At 42.0% G+C, this 23,155-nt stretch overlaps 1 protein-coding gene across 4 annotated transcripts in view; it reads left to right on the plus strand.

Annotated features, from left to right (window-relative positions):
• Positions 1-21,381, plus strand: part of MCC (MCC regulator of WNT signaling pathway) — a 207,293-nt gene extending 185,912 nt beyond the window's left edge. For all 4 annotated transcript variants that reach the window (XM_054186293.1, XM_054186292.1, XM_054186294.1 and 1 more), the window contains 4 exons: positions 3,531-3,737; positions 4,691-4,788; positions 16,799-16,921; positions 17,930-21,381. In XM_054186293.1, the coding sequence (XP_054042268.1) occupies positions 3,531-3,737; positions 4,691-4,788; positions 16,799-16,921; positions 17,930-18,110 (609 nt within the window). In that variant the 3' untranslated portion in view covers positions 18,111-21,381. The remainder of the gene's footprint in view (positions 1-3,530; positions 3,738-4,690; positions 4,789-16,798; positions 16,922-17,929) is intronic.
• Positions 21,382-23,155: the final 1,774 nt, after the last annotated feature.

The raw sequence follows: 23,155 nt of genomic DNA on the forward strand, positions 1-23,155 counted from the left end.
AATGGTCTTGCTTTGAGGTCAGTTGTTTTCATGCCCCACTTAGCAAGGAGATTAATTCTGATGGGTGTAAATAATTCTTGGTTTACAGCCTTTCTGCATTTCAAAGGACTTAATCTAGATAAGAAGTCTCAGCTTTCTACACTGATAATTTTTCCTCTTCTGTGTACAGGTGGTGATAATATTGCTTATAATGTGCTTTGAGACTACAGTCTCTTTGTGGAAAATGTTAAGAATCTGGTTGTCCACCTTTGTTGCAGCATTTCACGCTCTTATAGATGTATATAGTAAAATACAGTTAACTAGACCATGGCATTTATATGCTCTGATATTTGTTTTACTTCTGAAGGCTGGTGTGTTCCACCTTGTGTACTGTGATCCTCCTGGATTCCCTTTTCCTGACTTTTAGGACTTCTTGCCACTTCAGAGTCCTTGATGTTTTATTCTTCTGACATGACCGCATCCAACACAAATTTTCATTTTGAGGATGCCGTGGTGTTTCTGATTATATTGGGTCAGGAGTTTTTAATTGTCGTTTTAGTTTTCCCTCAAATTCAGAATTACAATATGACTGGAAGTACAAAATATTCCTCAATATTCAATTAATTAGTCCTGAAATGACTGCTAGATTTGGTGATTGAAGCTTGTGAATTTGCATGGGTTGCGTACGTCTTCTGCAATCAACTGTAAGAGTGACCACGTGCTATCTCCTCCTTCAGGGTTTCATTTTGTAAACGCCACTTGTGCTTTACGCCCACACTCTGAAGAAGCAGATATGTTAAATTGCAAAATATTTCATCAGCATCCTGTAATTAGGAAAAAAGGGGATAGTAAATATACAAAGGTGATGTTGGTATTGAAATTAAAGTTAGATGCTATCTTTAGAAAACATATTTTCATGGAAAAAATTACTGCATATGTAAAGGCTAATTAACTCTCTAAGTAAACCTGAGCTGCTTAAATTTTCCCACATGAAACATTACTGTTACCACTCTGCCTCACAGATTGTATGTGTCCATACCAGAATCCTCAACTGTAGTTTTAGTTTTTAACTTCAGCCTTTCCATTTCTTCCTGCTCCTTCCCTAGGAGCCTCTGTAAGGCACTGGCTGACAGTTCTTCCACTTTTCCCCTGCTTTGTCTTTGCTTGTCTGCTTCAAAGTCACATTTTCTTCACATGAGAAAACTAACGTATATGGGGTGCTTTTGGAGTCCATGATATGTCTTCTGGGACAGGATGCAAACTTGTGGATTCATATATGGTGATATAAGTTTACTGTCTTCATAAACAAAGGAGTTAACCCTTGATCCTCAAATTTATTTTGACCTAGGATATATAGCACATACGAGGGTATGTAGTACAAACATCCAGTCTTTAAGGTAAAACTTCTAAGTGGTGAGGAAAATCAGTTCCACAGATTCATTGCTGCAGTGGTTAAATTCACCTTTTTCTTTTACAAAATATGTGTCCCTTATTTCTAGAAGTTGCCTAGCTTCAGCTTCCAGCCTGGGAAGATTTTGTCATGACCCTCCCACATAGATAGCCCTCTGTCAAGAGTATCTCCTATTCACATAAGTGCCAAAATACTCTGCTCAAATTACTTCTCAGCCTTCACTAGGCAGGCTAAGTAGATTAATGGCTTTAGAAATGGAGGCTTAAGAAGTTAAATGCATACACTTAAGTATACCAGACAGTCCAGTTCAACTCCTATAACTAAATTTCCCCATCATTATTTATCAGTAGTATTTACATTTTTACTGTTGACAAAGGAAATTAACGGTAAGTTTGCCTAACAACTAAATTTCTGTAAACCACATTGAATGAAACTGATTGTACCTCTGACCTTCAGTTCACAAACGAGTAGATGAATAAATGAATGGTGTTAAAGCTCATACAAACATTTCCAAGCCTGAGGGTTTTTAGGATATGGATTTTATTTTTGCATGGTTGGTGATTCTGAATAAGCCAATGATTACCTGTAACTACTATATGCTGTTTGTAATCGTGCTACACCTGTGCGCACTGCTTAATCTTAATCCTGACAGCAGATTTTTGGTAGGAATGTAGATTCTTTTCTATAGAAAAAGTCTAAATATGATTCAAGATCCGTGTTTGTATAATCTTAGATAATAATGGGTATAATACAAAGAGCATTATTTTTGAAGATAAGGTAAGATACCTCTGATATTTTTGTGACTAGAATATGTTCTTTTGTTTAAAAAAATATTTTAAAATAGTGATTTTCTCCTAGGCAGGCCACACAACAAGAAACTTCTGTCTTTCAGAGATGTTTACGCAGTGAACAAGTCTAAATCTGAACTATAATACAGAAAATGGCTGCATGAACTCAGTATTCACCCATGAGGTGACGTAGGGCACAGCAAGCTCAACAGTGGGGACATGATTCTGGGTTGGATTTTTTTTGTTGTTTTGGTGGTCTTTTGTTTGTTTGGTGGTGATTTTTTAACACATAATGTTATGTGTTTCTAGGACTATCTCTTTAAATGTTCGGTAGGTGCTGGGTTTTCCTGGGTTCAGAAAATAATGAGACATTTCACAGAAGAAACTTTTCCGAAGGGTTGTTAAACACAAAGAACCTTCTGGTTCAGGATAGCCATCAGCTGCTTTTTTTGGGAGGCTGGGAGTGCTGAAAGGGTCACTGCGCTCATACCTTGTTCTTACACTTGTGCCCAGCCACTGTCAGAGCAGATGTTAAAGCAGAGGTCTGTCCCCAAATAGCGGTTGTGTTACAACAGTTGACAGCCCTGTCATAAATATCAGAGTGGCAGAAGAATTACGTACAAGAATAAGCTCTCAGAATTGAGCTTCTTTCTATGAAGTAGCAGTGTCCATCTTCTGTGGATTATATTTATGGAAGAATATTAGCAAGAGCAATTGTGTCAACCTCCAGTTGTGTATAGTTGGGATTCTGGCCACCTAGAAGAGGGACATTAAAAATGGACATCCGATAGTGCCATATCCAGTTGCCCTTTTTGACTGACTTATTCTACCACAGAGGCTGGTACTATGAGGCAGGAATATGTGATCTGTGTTTGCTGTCCTAGTCCCTCAAACCTATTCCACTGTAATGAGATAATAACCCAACTCTTAATTCTTATGTATCAGTAAGAAACTGGAATCTGGCATTTAGGGAGCTGTTTGACAAGAAAGTCAGACACTCCTGGCAATGGTCTCCGAAGGGCAAGGTAGAACCAAAGAAATTTCAGCAACTGTGGCAGCCTCCTCAGATCCCTGATACTCTGGTTTCAGCACCACAATAGCTGCTCTGTTGCCTCTGAGGTTATTTCTGAGGCTGATTAAGGGATGGCACAGCTTGTCGTACTCACTCTCAAAATACACCAGTCTTTTGACAAATACACTATGTGATTATAAAAGCCCTTCTGGATGCCGGTAAGTGTTCTCCATGGAAAGAACACTCAAGTAAGAGGACTGGATGAAGACCTTGTTTAAACTCATCTTCCTTTAGGTATGTAGTCCCATGAAGCAGCATGCTGATAATGTTTCTTCAACAGGAGGAGATGGCAGAGCTCAAGGCACAGCTTTACCTGCTAGAGAAGGAGAAGAAGGCATTGGAATTGAAACTGAGCACTCGAGAGGCCCAGGAGCAGGCCTACCTTGTCCACATTGAGCACTTGAAGTCTGAAGTGGAAGAGCAAAAGGAGCAGAGAATGAGGTCTCTCAGCTCAACCAGCAGCGGAAGCAAAGACAAATTGGGCAAGGTCAGGAGTCGAAATGTTTCCAAAATCGGTGTAAATACGGTTTATCATACCTCCCAATAGCAGTCTTTATCATGTTAGTCATTCTCCTCTTTTGTCTATATGTATGTCTTTTCTCTCTTCTCCAGTTGTTAGGTGGTTCTTTCCATGCTGTGACTTATGAGGACTTTGCAGAATTGCTGTTAAGCCTGGGCTAAAATAAGGTTGTCGTTTTGGGGAGGAGCACTACAAAGCTATTCTTGCCAAACACACAAGCTACTGTGTGGTTGGGCATGTTGTGTCTTGCCTGTTGCCACTCACTGGAAACAGTGGAAGAGAATACAAGCCAAACACCATCCTCCCCCTACTCCAAACACAAAATATGAAAAAACAGAGCTCATTTCTATGAAGCAGTTATAACGACAGTCTCTTTTTCCAAGTCAGACAGTTTGGAATAATTTGAGGATGAAGATTATTCCCCCTTTAGTGTAATGCAAAATAAACAGATTTCTGCATTTACATTAATAATTTACATGAAGAAATAGTGATACCTAGAAGAACTTCAAGCCTGCTGGTTTAGTGCTATATCCCTTGAAAACCTCAGTAATAAAATTTGTTTAAAAACAAAACCTGCAGCCAGTATATAAATGCATGTTTCTTTTCTTCTCTCTAGCAAAGCATCATCTGAGTTGTTTGATGCAGTGCCTCTTTGTTTCAAATGTGGTGTCAAAAGTAATATAAGGCACCAGCAGTTAAGCACACTATAGCAGAATTCTGTAAATGTGTGAGCTGTGGTGGTTTAGGAAGCATCTAGAAGGATTTGTGAAGTATTAGTATGTTGATACACTGTCACATTGTTGTGACATCGTGATGTTTATTTCACCTCCATTTTAAAAGTAACTGCAAACTAAGAGGTTTTCAGAGTTTTCCCACTAAAATGGCAACTTCAAATTAGATGGCCTTTCCTCATTTCTCAGGAATGCAGTGATGGCACCGCAACACCGTTAACACTAGCTGAGCTGAGACCGTACAACGAGACTGAACTGACTGCTGAACTGACGAATGCACTCCGGCGGTAAGCAGCTTCCTTCACCAGAGATGTGGTGACTTCTGTTGGTCCAGGGCGAGGTTTCGTTCTGAGCCTTTGCTCTTACCCTCAAGTGATTTTGAGAGTGATCACAGGTTTTTCCTGTGGGACAGAAAAGGATCAAAGTTCTTCTAAACTTCCTCTCTCTTTTGCTGTTGTTCTCCAGCTGATGAAGGTCCTCACATGGTACTCAGCTTCTTTCTCCTTGAGGTTCTTTAAAATTCAGATTAATTGTATCCCTAAGAAACCCTCATAATGTCAGGAATGTCCATTTTCAGGCAAGAATATGAGGCACAAAAGAGTGACATGACTTGCTTGAGGGCATGCAGAAGACCTTTAGTGGAGACAGGATGTGAAGTGTGATCTTTGGGTAAGAAGGTTTCTCACAGATTAGAACTTGGGTAGGAGTTACAGGAGTGGGAATTGCAGTGATTTTGATGACTCAGACGCTGCATTTGTCTCCTGAGTATGTAAGTAGAGCCACAGTTCAATTACGAATGGCATTGTTGTGTGAAGCATTAGTTTTCCAACGAGAGAGAAAATTGATGTCTTGACAAACTGCTTTTATCAACAGCCAGGTTTTAAGCCAAAGCTTTCAGTACAGTTATACATTAACTAGGTATTTGTTTGTGCAGCAGTTTTTGCCGCACCACCTATGTGGTAAAATTCACGACAAAGATACTCATTGTTTTGATAGTTGTTTCAGTACTTGTTCCGGCTTTTCTAAGACATGGCTGCCTAATATCTAATGTGGTTATTGTGCTTAGAACCTGTCCAAAATGCTACTAAGAATTTTGGCTGGGAAGAGTGTATTTTGCTTTTTTGGTGTTTGCCACCCTCACTAATGGTGGAACGTCTTCCCGGGCAGCTGTGGTGTTTCGTTCCTGAAGTGCTTTTTTCATAGGTGCAACTTGTAGAGCGCCTGGGGACACTTAAGCCTGAGAGGCATTATGTAAAAATGTAAGATCGTTACCACTGCAGAATCAATACATCTCATACCATTTGCTTAATAGTCTGGCAGTTGCTGAGTATTTAGTTTGCTTGATGCAGGAAACAAAATTCTGTGGTTAAAATAATCAAAACTGTCATTTGTGTGGGGGCGGGTAAAACCCATCAACAAAGTAATTTGCATAAACATTGCATAGAGCCATTGGCCTCCCCCATACCCCCCACATTCCAGTCCCGGTGTGAGACGCTCCGCTGGCATTTTCTGTCTTCACTCAAGCTGGAGCTTTTCCTGTTCTTGTTATTTGCTCCTGGATTTCAAGAAGACGCCGGTGACCCTAGTTAGCAGAGGCTTGAGTATAGTCATGAAATGTGGTTTGCTGGCAACACAGAGAAAAAAACTTTGCTTTATCTACTAGTCCTTAAGTTGATTAGCATGGATTTCCAGCCAGGGGCCTAAGAAGTACAGTTTGTCAGGCAGAAATGGGAAAGAAAAATAATCGGATTAAACTGCACATAAATTTTGGAGTGAAGACTCTCTGTGTAATGGAAATACGACTGTACTAAATGTGATTGCTACTGCCAGTAGGGCTCAAGCACAGTTCCTGCGAGCTGTGTGGACAGGGTATTTTTCTCCCTAGTCAGTGTGCCAGCCAAATCATGCTGAATGCTTAGTCTCCTTATCCTGAAGTCTTCTCTCTGAAAGTCGGTAGAAGGTCTGCCTAGCACATGGAGAAAGCTTACTGCAACTTGTTTAGCCGCAGCTATGCTAAAAAGTACAAGTGGTTCCTAACTGCCATCCTGGATAAACAGAGCCTCAGATACGACAATGAAATTTACACTGTCATGGATCCACAAAAGAGTTTTAAAAATAATCAAAGTGCGTTTTCCTCTCTGCAAGTGCTGCAACAACGCAGAATGGTCTGAAGTGACTGTGATACCTTTAGGGACCAAGTGGATTTAACTCTTTGCACTTAGCATGGGCCAATCCCTCATTGCTCTTCCCGCTTGTATGGGAAAACAAGTGCTGGCACTGTGTGTGAACTAGGAGAGACCCTGGTGGCTGCCCCTAGCACCCTTCTCACCCACCAAAGAAGTAGGACCAGAATTAAAAAATATTTTGCCTGGTAATTGTGTTTGCTGGGGCGGCAGGAGGGAATTGTGAAACAAGTGAATATGGCACGCTGAATCTGTGGTCTAGAGGCAACATTTAAATGCCAATGTTCAGGAGTATTTAAGTGCTGGTTGCAATTAGCGCACACGTCCAGCAATTGGACCTATCTGTTGTGACTCCAGGCAGTAGATGCTAGTGCAGGGGACAGCAGCTGCAAAGACAGGGGCAAAAACTCTGTTTTCTTTCGAGCCTTTCTGTTTGTCAGAGAATGTGATATCAATCAGCAGCCCTGTGTGCTGCCCCCTCCCCATCCTGTCTTCACAGAGTCGAAAGCGCTGGCAGCTCCCTCCTCTGCTGCTTTCCCATTCTGTCCTTCTGTCGCTGCAGAACTGTCAGGTTCTTCTCAGTTAATTGAAATAGTGAAACTCAAATAAAACAGCGGGACGCGGTTACGGTTTGGATTTTGGTGTGGTTTGGAAGCATTTATTTGTTCACAGTCTGCAAATGGCTTAGCAGCAGAACAGTCTCATCCACAGAGGTAGCCTGTCTTCTCTCTGCAGATGTGGATTTTCTCATAAATCTGGAATCTAGAAGCGTGTTTTGAAGCTCCCGGAGTTGTCATTGGTAGTGCCCATCAGCAGAAGTTCAAGGCAGGAGCAATTCTTCATTTATGGTTTCATAATGTATTTATTTTAGTAGGACTCAGGGTTTCCCGTAGCAGTGTTCAGCATTAAAACACATCTTATGGGCTTTCCAAAGAAATCGCTTTTCTTTTCCATGACCACTATGCTAACTAGTAGAAATGCAAATTATCTGCAAGTTCCATGTTGTAAAAGTTACATCTAGGTTGCTGAATTTCTGGTATTGCAAGCTAAGGCCACTAAATTTAGAGACACGTCCTGTTCCAGCCAAGCATAAATATTTTCTGCCAGAGTCTTTAGCAGTTTTGTTTTCCCCTTTCTCCTTTCTTGGTGTAATGATGGAATGTTTCAATGGACGTGAGGCCTCTTCAGTTTTTTCTTGAGTTTGACACATCCATAAATGAGCTTGTTGGCAGCAAATGTTTTATTCTTAGGAGGGCAAAAATGTATTCCCAGCAGCCTCATGGCCTGGCACTGACACCTTCACGATTGTGCCAGAGACCGGTTTTATGAGAGATCTGATTGAATTCCCCAAAATCAGGCACGTTACGCAGTCTCTGAGGGAGACCTTAAAATGACATCTTCCTTGCTGGTGTGTTCTGCTCTGCTGTGGTAGGGGAAGGGAGCCCTGTAGCTGACTTGTGTGAGTTTATAACTTAGTAGGCACGCACCAGGTTATAAATGCATTAGAGGTGGCAGGAAGGAGGCAGTAAGAAGAACTCCAGATAGGAAATGCTCTTGCTTTAACAGGGTGACAATAATGGTGATACAGTTAATCTTTTTTTTTTGTCTTCTAAGTTGTTTCATTCTGTGAAAAAAAAGGCAAGCTGGCAAGACCAAAACTTCTCCATCTCCCCAGGCCCTATTAGAAATGCTGTGATTGTTGAGGTCGTCCTGCAGTCTCTCCTTGTATTTCCAGTCACTGATAGCTTTCCTGTCTGCATAGGGTTGTATTTTGTGTTTGTATTTAGAGAATCCTTTATAAGCATCAAAATATTTGGGCAAGAAGGATCTCACAATAATAGATAAAGGGCCATGGCAGACAAAACACTGTAACTCAACTGACTGTTCAGACCTCAGCTGGGTCATCAGTTGGCACAAAATTATGATCTCTGATGGCTGTGCAGGGTTACGTGACTTGTGTCAGTCTAGATGTGTTTCAGGATCTCCCTCACAAAAGGGTGACTTTCCATTTGGCCACACAACAAAGAAGATATTTACCATATCTGATGACTTTTGAAATGAGAGATAACCTGGTAAGTGATGTTACTAATTGTGAAGTCACCACGGAGAGGGAAAAGGGCGGTAATCAGTAGGACTGTCAAGCAGTTCTTTTTCTTTTAACAAAACGTACATTCTGCACAGAGCTATGGTCCTGCCTCTCTGGAAGTGGGAACTGCAGGTATTTCTAGTAGGACGTAGAAAATTCGTCCTGTTGCAATAGCTTCCATGTGTCTCTTGAGACACAGTTTTTTGTTCATTGCAGTCTTAGGTCCTTATGCCTGTCCAAAGACCACAACCTTGTGTTACGCCAAACTTCTTGAGACAGAGACCAGTTCAACAGAAAGCTGTGCCAAGGCATGGCAGTGACTATTTCCTGACACAGTGTCAGCCAGAGAGAAATAAAGCCACCTTCCTTTATTTTAAACTTCCACAAACTTTGTGTGACAACATCTCAGCTGGACGTGTTTTCAAGGGCCACCCTTATTTTCATGATGGCAGGATCCAGGAGTAGGTAGAAGCATCTCTGATGCACAGGATAAGTCTTGGAAATGAAAAGAGAAGCGCCTAAAACACATCATATTGTAATGATTCAGAATTAAAATGCTTTTAAGAATTGAATCAGTAAAACCCTCTTTCTGTTTGGCCAAAGTACAGGATAAACACACAGTGGATAAAAGGGGGGAGGGCGCAGTCAGAGGCAGGGGTTGGTATTCAGGAGCTCCTGATGAGTTTTTCCATTGTGCATCGTTGGCTGCTTTTTGTCTGCTTTTGTCTATTTCTGTTCTGTCATTATCACGTCCATTAAATGGGGAGATCTGCAACTCAGACATTTGAAAGCCAGAGACTGGCATGGATTGCAGTCACCGCGAATTTCAGGGATGTCTGTCTTTTTTTATGACTGTGCAGCCGCCTGCTGTGGTTTCCCTTGGCTGCCTGAGGGGTTCAGGAGGCATGGCCTTTCCCTGGAAATCCCCCTGGAGAGCCCCACTGAGAGAAACCTTCTCGCAAGAAGAGAAATGACTCATGGTGATACAAGGGACAGATTCCTCAGAAGCGCCTTTGGGTAGCTATTTTTTAATATGTGCATCACAGACAACCATAATTTTTCTTTTTCTCTATTTTTGACGTGGAATAAATAGTCCTCCTTACCACTGCGTGGTTATCTGAAGCTGCTGAGCTGCTGGTGGGCTCGGATATAATCCTCACAGGGAGCTCCAAAATAGCTCCAGGTCTGGAGAGCTTCCCGGCTGGGCTGACGAAGCCGGGTGGGAGGTTTGACTGCTGCCTCCCTCCAGCCCTCTTCTGCCTTCGTGCCGCTGCTCCGTTGTTTCCAGGACCACACCTGATCCTGTCTCCCCACTGCCGGCGGTGCAGCACCCGCCTCTGGTACCATCCGTTTTTTTTCAGATCTGCTCTAAGCATCTGACAATCAGCAACAAAGCAGTACAGTATTTTACACCACCACCAAAGCGTTTTTTAAAGCACTCTTCATCTTCTTCGTCATGAGAAAAGGCTGCCTTTGCATGGGTGGCCTGCAGCACGGGTGTTCTCAAGCCCGCTGATATCTGAGGAGGTGAGATGGGAAGACATTGCGTTGAAGAGGGTGATTTTAAGACTCCTTTGGCATTTGTGTCCTGTTTTGTTGCCTCTTAAAAAAAATCTCTATTATATATTAGTTGTTCTCCTCGTCAGGCCAGCCCAGGCCAGTGAGGCACGCATGCATTCGAATTGGCTTGGGGATTCTGCGTGCCAGTCTGATGTAAGATGTTACTTTAAACTGCTGATGAAAAGAGAATTTATCTGCATTCCTTTTAAATGTCCAGCTGTTATCTCCTGAGAGGAGAGGAGTGAAATGCCTAGGAAAAACAATCCTGTGTCACCCTGTTCAGCTGGAACTGGGAAAGGCAGAGAGGGGAGTGCAGGAACATGCCAGGCTTAGAATAACAGGAGGATATTAGGAAAGGAACTAGGAGCCAAGTGTGAGATGGAAGGTGTGTGCCTCCCCTTCAAAGCAGGGACCATGCAGAAAGCTGGGGATCATGCAGAAAGCTAGGGGCCGTGCAGGAGAGGCTTCTCCTCCCTCCCCTTCCCAAACCCCCCATGCCTTGGGGCTGGCCAGCCTGCATGGCCACCTACAGCCAGGAAACCTTGTGCCTCTGCCCCCCCAGGCTGGCTGCCTGGCTGCTGCCACAGGGCTTTGTGTGTGCAGCGCTGAGGGGCAGATGCTGAGATGAAGTTAATGGTGCTGCCCCGACCGGGGAGCCAGAATATGAAGGAGTCTGGTTGGTTTAGGCAGTGGTGGGTAAAAGGATGTTCCTAGGGATGGCGAGGCGTAGGATAATCAGGTCCCAAAGGCCCCTGGCTCCTCTGCCCACCTGTGGGAAACCTTCTTACCCTCTGTTTTGGGGAGAGCTCGTTACGCCTCTTTTGCTCCAGATTTGGCAAGAGCTGTGGGTGCTCCTGACCCCAGGGCAGAGGGGCGATAGCTTGTGTTTTCACAACGTGGGGTGTTAGCTGGGTACACTCCAAGCCAGGGGCAGAAAAATCAACTTTCTGCATGCCAGGGAAGAGCAGCCTCCTGCTTGCAGCACTGGGGAATTCTCGGTGAAATGAGCAAGGGCGGGAAAACCCGCCTGGGAAGACTCCTGGCACATGAAACTTGAACATGTCTGGAACAGCCCAGACAGGAGGGAAAATATAAGGTGTGCAAGACCTTGCTTACATTATTCTGGGCCAAACATGGTGTCATTGTGTGGAGGCCAAATTGACAGAAACTGCAGAAATGTGCCCGATGTTATGTAGTTTCCTTTACGGCTCTGGCAGAATTCCCTGCTCTCTCTCGGCATCAGTAGCCCTGAAACCAGAGAATACATTAGGCCCTTACCAGCTTACCTTTCTGTTCAAACCATCCTGTAAGTCTGAGACAAAAAGCCCTTGAAAACCACTTAGCAGCTGCCCACTGAGTGTTTTGATTGGGAAAATACAAAACAAAAGTCTTTGTTACCAGCGCATCAGGCATTTCACTGAAAATAGTGCCTTTAGCAGATGTTGGGGCAGGCTGTAGGCTTCTAAATACACTAACTCTGAGCTTTTCCTTGGAAAGGCAGCAGTCAGGGACTTCCCCAGCTGACTTCTCGAGTGCCCCACAGCAGGGAGCCCTTGTGTTGGAAGGGAGCTCAGATCATAAGCTTGTTCCCTCTTCTGGGAATATGTGCTCATGGATGAGGTGCTGCGGCTGGTTTTTTTCCCCAGCTCCAGCGGCAGTAGCCAGTTGTAAGAGGAACTGTTGGGAGCAAAAGCTGTGCTGGCTCCTGCGGTCCGATTGACTTGTGACTTGGGGGCTCACAGAAATTGTGTTCTTCTGAAAACACTTGATTCTCCTTCCCTCTTCCCATCAAAATACACGCATAAATGGTTTCTCAGGATCCACACTGGTCTGTATTACAGCCCTAGGGCACGGTATCGGTGTGAGTTTGGCGTGTAAGTGTCTGTGTGAGTTTGCTCTTCAGGCCCTGGAAGACTGTCTGGCAGCAGGCGGCTGTGCCACAGCCATACGGCGATCCCTATCGAGAGGATGTCCATATGGTGGTCACATCACATGCAGTTCCATCCCTGGTTCGCAGCTGTGACATGTTCTCATCCTGGAAAAAATGCTGCGTACGACTAGGACTACTGTTTTGAAATATTCTGTCTTATTAAGCCTGTAGCGGCTGATTCTTCACATCCTGCTGATTTATAATAGCAATCAGGAAAGTGAAGTGGTGCTAGAAATTCCATAAAGACAGCTAACCCTTAATGCATTAGAGGAATACAAATAGCACCTCAGGATTCATTATCACCCCTGTTCACTGCCCAACTGAGCAATCAGTTTTGGAGAGACACAAATAAGGACAATTCTTTCTGTCCAAACTGAGGTAATTAGCGATAGAAATGGAGAGAAGTGGGAAGAGTTAGCATTATGAGGCATGGGATTTTTACAAAGGGGTAGAGCGTTTGCTGGCCAGCTAGTAAGGTACAGGCTTGACGTCTCTCATCTGCTACTAAAATAGAAGGTACAGCACTCTGGGGTAAACCTTAACATGTTTTTTGTGTGTAATAGTCATTAACCAAGTGTATACGCATCGCCATTTCCCAGACTAAAACAAGGTATTTACTGTGCCTCTGCTGTTGCTGCTGTGTTACTTGTTCTGTGAAGTAACGCTCAGGTCTTAACTTGTTCTGTGAAATGTCTCTTGAAGCAAGGATATTTAGATGGGCACGTTTTAAATTGGGAACAGTAAGTGTAAAAGTAGCTCACTATGTGTTGGTTTTGTAAGATTTTGGGACATTTCAGCACATGCAATCAAACCGCGCATTGCTTTCCCTGAGATGAAGGTGGGAGCAGGCACTAACTAGTGCTGTTTTCACTGACTTCAGACACCAGGAAAAGCCAAAAGAACTGTGTGGATCTTGTCAGCTCAGGAAATACATGTGTTTTACTGGTATAAATGTAAATTTGAAGCATCTATAGATTTGAGGGATTACCCACTGTTGCCTATTTAGCTAGGTGCTTCAGAACTAGCATCTGAAAGTTGTTTAACTAGCCTGTGGAGGCCCAGGGTGCTTACCACTCTGTTGGCTCTCTACCTTTGGCAAGCAGCAAGACAAGGATGTTACAGGTCAAATGTAAAGAAATATCTCTCAATGTTTAGCTGAGTTCAGACTGAACATGACTGGTTGAAAGGTGGGGTTGCAAAAACAGACAAAAGGTGATGTAATAGTTTTATCAGGTTAACAGTCACCGTAGCAACCAAACTTTACCATGCATGACAAGTTCCTCCAAGTCCTTACACTCCATTTCTTTTCCACGCAGCTTTTGTTACTGCAGGTGTGTTAAGGACTGCAGCTGAAGTAAACTGTGGTTCTACGGGGTTCTTTCCCATGGGACCGTGTGCAGTGTTTTCACAGCTACACCTTTCTTGCATGTAACGTTAAATCAACCTCATGAGATTTTCAGTTATCTCTCCCCATCCAAATAGAATCATAGAATCATAGAACGGTTTGGGTTGGAAGGGACCTTAAAGATCATCTAGTTCCAACCCCGCTGTCCTGGGCAGGGACACCTCCCACTAGACCAGGCTGCTCAAAGCCCCATCCAGCCTGGCCTTGAACACTTCCAGGGATGGGGCATCCACAGCTTCCCTGGGCAACCTGTTCCAGTGCCTCACCACCCTCACAGTAAAGAATTTCTTCCCCATATCTAATCTAAATTTCCCCTCTTTCAGTTTGAAACCATTGCCCCTCATCCTATCCTATCACACTCCCTGATAGTCTTTCCTGTAGGCCCCCTTCAGGTACTGGAAGACTGCTATAAGGTCTCCCCAGAGCCTTCTCTTCTCCAGGCTGGACAACCCCAACTCTCTTAGCCTGTCCTCATAGCAGAGGTGCTGCAGCCCTTTCATCATCTTCATGGCCCTCCTCTGGACTCGTTCCAACACGTCCATGTCCTTCTTGTGTTGGGGTTGTCCTTATGTTGGGGACTCCAGAGCTGTACGCAGTACTCCAGGTGGGGTCTCACGAGAGCAGAGTGGAGGGGCAGAATCACCTCCCTCGACCTGCTGGCCATACTTCTTTTGACGCAGCCCAGGATGCAATTGGCTTTTTGGGCTGTGAGCTCACATTGCCGGCTCATGTTGAGCTTCTCATCCACCAACACCCCCAAATACTGTGAATGTTTATTCCATTGGCCTTGATGTTCATGCTAGGTAACACTTGCTGGGCATGGTGCTGAGCCTTCCCCAGAGCCTCTGGGTGTGACATCCTTTGGAGCAGACAAGCACCAGATTTACCCTACTCTGTTCTGTCATACCAGTTGTGCCTCACACACGTGTTAGGTAACAGTGATCTCTGCCAGGTCTGGTCTTTTCTTACTTATCTTCTATTGCAAGTAAAAACTGGGTCTTTTTTGCTCCTGTTTTCTTTGCAGAGCACAGATTTTGACTGTAGACTGTGCTGAGTCTTTCTGACTGCTAAGATAGGATATAAAAAATAAAATTTATATTTGGGGTGGGTGGCAGTGAGCTTTTAACTACTAGGGGAGAAGGTTGCGTAATTTGAAAACTGAGAGTATATTACTTCAGTGAAAGGACGCATAAAGAATACTGATGATTCTTCATCAACAAGGCCCCTCTTATGTCCTTTTTAATTTGGCCAGTAAACCAGCGTCTGCAGTGTGTTGGGATAAACTGCTAACTTGGAATATTTCCCCGGCTCACTTTGTGAAAGCCCTTCTGTTGCAGAGGCCGGGCACAGCCAGACGTGCCACATGTGCTCTCCTTCTCTCCGGTTATAAAATGCTGCCCTTGCCAGGCCACCCTCGGAACTGCAGCCTGGTGAGATGGCTTTCCAGGAGCATCCCCTGTGGTCTGTGCAGAGGTGGGGAAGCTTTCGCTAGTTTTAGGGTATTGATTCCCGCGGGGCTCAGTGGGATTATGTGGGAGCCAGCAGTAGCCTTGTTATTGAGATGAAACCCAGGTCACTCACTCAGCAGCACTGCAAGAACGGGAGGGAAAGGCAAATCACCACAAGGCGATTCTAGGCAGCAAAGCACAGACAAACGTCTCCATGCGCGCAAAGTTCCCAAGTGTCAGCTCTGACACTGCCAATATAACTTTGTCCCAGTTTAGCCCAGCTCCAAGCCATTCTTAGCACCCTTACTTTTTATTTTCAAATCTGAGGTTTTTCTCTCCGTGCTGCCTACGCTATGAGGATGGGCCACAGAGAAAGGTTCCGGGGTCTCCACATCAGCACCCTTGCACAAGAGGTGGGACCGTCCCGTGTCTGTATAGCAGCCACCAGCTCTGCAGCTCCCCGGAGGAAGCACCTGCCCCATGCTGCATGCTCGCCTGCTCTGGGAAATGGTTTTTAAAGCCACCTTAAAGCTCATGCTTAGTCCTCCCCAGAACTTCTGCCTTGTTCGCTTTTACCTTCCCTCATAGAGATATTTGTAACGTAACAATATTATAAGGTACCTCAGTTCCATTTTGGCACACTTCATCTAATTAGTTTTTGGTTCACAATTGGTAAGTAACTATTGGTAACTATATAAGCATTTTAACCCTCACTGCTGTGGCTTATTTGAAAGGAAAAGAGTACCTCATAGAAGAAAATGCCTGTGCACTCTCTTCTTCTGTATTTCTTGTTCTTGCCCTTTTCTGTCTCTACTCCCCTCTCTTGTTCTTAACTTTTTCTGTTTCCCACTGCCACATGGACTGAACCTGCTGCCTCCTAAAAAACCTAGCGATCTACTGTAATACAGGCTCGGGTAATAATTACTTTCGGCTGTACTTGGCTCTACTGTAATAGTTACTTGGGTAAATTTGAGGCAGTAACTGATATCAGTGGAATTGCTCTGAGGGTGGTGAGACACTGGCACAGGTTGCCCAGAGAGGTGGTGGAGGCCCCATCCCTGGAGACATTCAAGGTCAGCCTGGACAGGGCTCTGAGCAACCTGATCGAGTTGAAGATATCCGCGCTAACTGCAGGGGGGTTGGACTAGATGACCTTCAAAGGTCCCTTCCAACCCAACACATTCTATTATTCTATAGTAATTTCTAAGTAAAAAGAAATTTGTTTAGCAAATCACCTTTAATAGCAATAGTATGCTATTTGTAATTAAAATTCCTATATGATTACCATGATGTTTGATTTCTCTTGGTAGCTTTCTTTGCTATCTTATTCAACACACAGTAGGTGACATGTGCCAAGTATTCTTAAATTTTATGTATCTTTGTGATTATTCCTTAGTGTGATTGAATACATAGAAGACCATGATCCACCAGAGAAGTTTGTTTTCTCTTTTGTCTGATGCATCTCTGATCCCTTATTTTATCTAAAATACTGAATGTTAAAAAATCAACCTGCGGAAAAGTTTAGTGTAAGAAAGAACTACCTCCGGTATTATCCAAGTAGTAGTAAGAAAAATATTTTCAGCCTGTCAATCAACCCAGCACAGGACAACCACTTATGCACTTGCAAGCTGAAGTATTACTTCTGTTTTCAAAATAGTTTCCCCTCTCCTTTTCTCTTGATGCAGGGAGAAGAAACTGAAAGCTAGAGTGCAAGAGTTAGTGAGTGCTTTGGAGAGACTCACGAAGAGCAGTGAAATCAGGCATCAGCAGTCTGCAGAATTTGTTAATGACCTCAAAAGGGCAAACAGGTAAAGGATCTGCCAGCAGATGGATGCACCATTGGTTTTTTTTTTTGCCGTGTTCTGGTAATGTACTGTAATCCTCCCCCTACCTTAATGAGCAGTTTCTGGATCCGTGCATTCACACAAGTTGACTCTTTAAGGTCGCAGTTAGAGATGGGGGAGGTATAAACTTCCCATGTAGGACACTGAAAACTACACAGCTAAGAACAGAGTCGGGGAAATAATGCATCAATCCTAAATGAGTTACTAGTAAATGCATTATTATTAACACAAACAAAAATCTCCATTTAGTCAGATTTATGAATCTTGTTATTTTGTTTAAAATTGCACCTTTTTCTTTGGCTCCAGCCTCTTTATTAATAAACTGGCTTTGATAATCACTTAAATTTTATTGCTCACTCGGTAGATTTTGTTGGCGCTGGGTTTGGATGGACTGAGAATATATATGGTGGACTGTTGCTGCCCTTCCTGCAAGGAGCGTGTTGCTCACAATGTAGTTTTCATTAATAAATTACACTTGAAAGCCCTTGTGGTGAGGAGCAGTACCTATCTCAAGATTTCCCCCTGAGTCAAGGTGGACGCACAGAAGATACTTAGCAGCTGACAAATTAGTACAAGATGCCATCCTCTGGATATAACTGTTACTGCTTTCAATGGAAGATGCAAAATCAGTGCTGGATTTTGTAAGCAGATTCTGGCCATGGAATGTTTTTGTAAATCATGACATGTTGTGCTATGCTGACTCACAGTCATCAGCAACCTCTAGCTGCCTCTTAGAACCATGTTTAAAAGTGTTTTCAGTAATCGGTTTACTGGTAAAGGGGTGTACTTGCCCCCCAAAAAGATAGGGAGATTAGCATTGATCTGGGTTTGGATCTAATGATTTTTAAAGCACTAGTAAATTTTAGGAAGATGAGGACTACCCAAACTTTGGGGTTCTGGGGTGGATTTTTGTAGCACCGGCTATGATTAAGACTTTTTGAATGACCTTCTATTGCCTTGTATTTTTAACAGCAACTTGGTAGCAGCTTATGAAAAAGCAAAGAAAAAGCATCAAAATAAGCTGAAGAAACTGGAATCGCAAATGATGGCCATGGTGGAGAGACATGAAACACAAGTAAGGATGCTCAAGCAAAGAATAGCTTTACTAGAAGAAGAGAACTCTAGACCACACACCAATGAAACTTCACTTTAAATGCATCTCTTTCAGAGATGCTTAGTGCCATTATAAATGTCTGTCTTTTGGAGGCTGACTCTTAGGTAGCTTCAAACGTTAAAAGCTCTGACTGTCAACACTGACACACTTAAGCACCTTCTCTGGGATCCCAGAGAGGTGCCATGGGGATAATACAAGTGTTAACCTTAAGGACTGTTTCATAATGTAAAATGGCAGTGCCTGAATTATCATGCTATAATTATGTATGTTGTCTGTGTCATTATGTCTATATTCATACAGCTTCTCTTCCATTTTATGTATGTCTCATGGGTGACAGTGTCACATAGCAAAATAATTCATGTTAGGAGGTTTTAATTTGGGCAGTTTGGAGAGAATTTGAGAGTTTTCCCAATTCCTGAGCTCCCTCTGCACACAGCTCTATATTTTATCCTCAGGACTTGCTGCTGTGGTTAAATCAACTGAACGGGCAGCTGCAGAGTGGTGAGATGATAGGCAGGCTTGCTTTTTTGCACCATGCTTGCAGTACTGTTGCTCATAGTGCAGACCAGGTAGGGAAACTCCTGTTTATTTGGGAAAAAAAACCACCAAGAAACTCCAGTTGCACCTCTGAAAAACGGTGATAATGGTGTATTTCTTACAGTTTGTAAGAAAGAGGACTAAAGCCAGTTAGTGTCACCATGCCAGACAGATAGTCTGTGCCAAGGTTGGGTAAGAAATTATAGGAGACTTCCTGGTATTTATATTGCATGGTGTTTGCAGTTATTTTGTGAAACTGTTGGCTTTGGTTTTTTTTTTTTGTTTAATACATTATAACCAAGGTTTTTTTTAAGAAGCTGGGCCATTTTTGTCACATGTGTAGTGCTTATTACAGCTTTCTGTGATCAAGAGGTAGAATGTCTTCTTTTTATACTTGTTTTGACCAAAAAAGGTACTTATTAGGAATGTACCTGTTTAATATTTAATAGGCACAAAACTATAAATGTGTAGGTGTATGGACATAGAGCCACAAACAGAATGTGAATGGTGAAGTCTTCATACAGCTTCTTAGGTTAGTTTTTGTTACTGCTAACATTCTCTTCTTTAAGTCACATCATGTTACTGTAATTGGCCTATTATGGTAATGAACATTTTGCTTATTAAGCAAAGCATGGGGATCCGGTTGATTTCTCTGGGGAGCAAAATACAGGAGTCTGCTGTAACATCTGTTTCATTCAGAATTTGCTTCTTTTTGACTGAGTACATAAAACAGCTTCCATGTTTGCTTTAACATGCCAAACTAGAGTCCATTAACTTTGCTAGCCTGTTATGGTGTTACACCTGTTTTTGAGTGAATCTGATTTCAGGAGTTGGCTCTCCTTTTTGCTTTACATGTCGAGTTGCACCTCAAGTTTTATTAGTGTATTTAGAATTATGATAACTTCTCTCATTTATTTCTCCAATTTCTAGTACTAAGGAAATATTTTTAGAGGACTCGAACTGTTTTTGTCTACTCTTGGGTTAGGCATGGCAGCCAAAATAGCTGTGGGAATTTGTGTTTGGAATATGGCATTATTGTTAAGTCTTGGTTACACCTGAAACTGTAGCAGTTGGTGTTCATGACATCTCTTATTACTGTAGCTGCTGTTTTCTTCTTAGAGTAGTGATTCCTACTTCTCTGGAGTCTGATACATAACTACAAAGCCAATATCACACGGTTGATTGCAATAGCAAAAACAATCCTGATTTCAAAATTAAGTTGTAAGTAGCCATGCCCTGGGATTGGTTTTGATCAGTCCTCTTTCTCAAGATAATTGCACTTCTGAATTCATAATGCAAATGGAAATTTTTGCAAACCAGCTTGTTGAGGGAGCAAGCACGTTGATTTCTTTATGGTTCTGCTAAGTATCTATCTATCTACTGTGTTTTCCTTCTTGGCCAACAAGTTTCTCACCAACAGGAATGTGGGTTTTTGCCATAAACTTCAGTGGTAGCTGATCACACTTGTTTCTGAAGAAACACATAGAAAATTATCCACTGTGTACTGTGGCAAGAATGCAGTTACAGTTTTGTCTTCTTGCGTCCAAAACACCCGTGTAACTTGAGGTCATCTTAAACGGTCCATGTGAAATACCTTTGACTTAAGGTGACTAAAAACCACTGCTGCACTGTATTTCCTCTTAGGCTCAATTTTTTCTGTTTCGTGGTTGCTAGAGATGATGTTAAACATAATATAACGAAGCTTAAAGCATTTGAATTGAAACCTGTCGGTAAAGGAAAGATACAAATTCGTGCATCTGGGTTTAAAGGCATAAAAAGCTGCAGTGTTCCTCAGTGTCTTTTTCAGGCCTACGTTTAGTGCATATCTTCTTTGCCAGCTATGCTCTAAAAGCATATTATAATAAATTGTAAATCAACAGTAAATGTAAGCCACTGCCCCTTTCTTCCCATAGGGCTTGCTTACAGACAAAAAAAGCAAGACTGTTATGATACAGCCTCAGCAGTAGCTATAGTTTGCCAGACCACCAGTTATTTTGCCTAAGCGAGCAGCTACTGCTTCATTTGTTGGCATACTGCAAAAGGCCAATAGGGAAGTGGTGAAAGGTTTACTGTTATTGTGAAAACTGTTTTAATATTAATGATTAGCTGCAGCTCCAGTGTACCTCTTAAAAGGGCATCGACCCTGAGAATAAATGACAAAAAACTAATTACTTTTATGCAACTGTTCCAAATACCAGCACACCAGCCTACAGACCAGCATGCAATCACCTTGAGTCACAGCAGCCTAACTCACTTAACACTTGTTGCAGAAATAATACATTTGCAAAGCAAGAAAAATAGGTGGTTCTTGCCAACAGAGCCTAAGTTTTTCACTCATAGATTAATCTTAGGGTGTTTTTTTGATTTTCTAAGTCGCAAGAGTGCATGAAAACCTTGTACTTCACAATGTGTTCAGAAAAAAAGTACTTTTTTTCTAATTAAATGCATAAATCTTCACCAGCTTGAATGTACTCTTAGCTATTGCAAAGCACATGTGAGTAAGTTTGCATTAATGTCAGTATTGTTCTACTAGCTTTATTAGGATTTTCTCCTCCTTTAATACTGTACCATACATTGTAATTTTAGAAACTTTTCACCTTACTGACTTAGCTTTAAATGTGTTGCTGCTTCTTAGTTTCCTAGCTGCTGTAAAATAGCTATTTTGTGTTTATTTGATAATAGAATTGTAAAAACTGCATTTATTTATACAGAGACATTTATAATACTTATTTTACAAATGTTCTTATATTCTGAATAAATTTCTAATGCTGTTTCTTTGCCTCGGGGGTTGCTTTACCATACCTTGTCATCTTATTGTTGAATGGGTCTGCTTACTGGTACCACAAAGACCTTCTCCAAGATAAGTTATTAAGATGGTATGACACTTCACATTCTTATTACGGGAACCTTCCTGACAAAGTTGTAAGAATTCATCAGACATCTGATCACAGGTTTTAGCTGAGCTCAAGAACATTACTACTTGCCACAAACCCTCTACAGCTTCAGTGAACACTTTACAGAAATGGAAGGGCACATGTGAAACTGTTTCCACACATCCAGTTCCTTTTAATAACAAGTTCTATGGACGAAAAAAATAATAATCACTATTTCATAAATTGTTTAAAAGCACTGATTGCAGTTCACATACTTCCTTTCTCCAGTACATCTAATAACCTTTTAAAAAGGTGGGGTTTTTTTTGCTTTCGATTGTGTTCAATGCACCCCTTGTCCACCTTTAAAACTGACTCTAAATAATACTTCTTTTCCTGACACTATATATAATCAGTGCTACTGAATGGCTTAAGGCAACATTTAAACATTCTACAATGAAAGAATAGCCTGTACCAGCAGCACAGGCTTTACAGTTCACACTGATCAGCAATGCTTATATTCATACTTCAGTACTTCAGTAAGTTTATGTATAAAGTCATTTAATTTTGCAGAGAAAAATTACAGTATGGAAGAAAATGTCAGTTTAGTCTTAGCCTCTTAAATGGTGTGCTTCAGTTTCTGAATCGGTGAATAATAAATAAAATCACAACTATCAGTACAACGGATGTTACAGGTAGTTACAGATTTTATTTACTAAAATTGATGAGTTGACTAATGCAAACTTTCTTCAAGATAACATAATGGAAATTGAATAAAATCTGTAACTTTACATGGTTTTAACCCTATTAGCTGTACGTACTTTCTACTTAAATAGCACCGATATGCCACTTACATACCAGTGAAGAAAACAGATCAAGTTCTTGAGCTTTAAACAAACAGGAGGAAGACATAACCCTTCATGCAATGAGCCATATAATAGAACACTGGCTCCCTATTTTCTGTGAGGCATGCAATGCTGCACAGAAAAGTGTTATCTTTGGGCAGAAATACTTGAGTCAGCCTGGGTCCTGGAACACATCCAGCAATTTAGCATTATGCCAAAATTAATGAACAAAACCCCACACCTTCTTATGGGGAGTCCGTTTTGCTTTCTAATGTTAAAGTGCCTTGCAAACCCAGCTAAACTGCTCCTCAGGGCTGAAGAGCAGCTTCCACATACTGCAGTGCCATGCAGACATAGTAAAGTTACTTAAGTATCCTGTTTTAAGTATAGGCTTGAGAAGTATTTGCTGAGAGCTCTTAATCATGCAGTTTTGCATACTTTTCCTGCATAACAAAAATATATACCCAACCACTAAGATACAAGTGGTTCATCTCCTTAGTTCAGTAATTTTGCTCAAACATGCTTTAAAAAATTTGCAAAGTTTTTCTCACAGTGCGAAGCGTGTTGTAGAGAATTGAGTTTGCAGGATCTATATTCTTAAAAAGCTATGAATGCCTTGTTTTAAAATGATTAACGCTGCATGAGCTGTAATCATTTTCTTAAAGGCACTGAACTGTAACCCATAATGAAAACTAGAAGCTATTTCTCTTGATCAACAATAGAAGTGATTAGCACTGGCAAAATAGTGTTTTCAGTAAATTTCATAGTGGACCTATTCCAATTTAAACATTCTGTACCCTGTGAAATTTTAATAATTACTTAAAAGCAAGCC

This window comes from Rissa tridactyla, chromosome Z, assembly GCF_028500815.1.
Source record: "Rissa tridactyla isolate bRisTri1 chromosome Z, bRisTri1.patW.cur.20221130, whole genome shotgun sequence".
Classification (NCBI taxonomy): domain Eukaryota; kingdom Metazoa; phylum Chordata; class Aves; order Charadriiformes; family Laridae; genus Rissa; species Rissa tridactyla.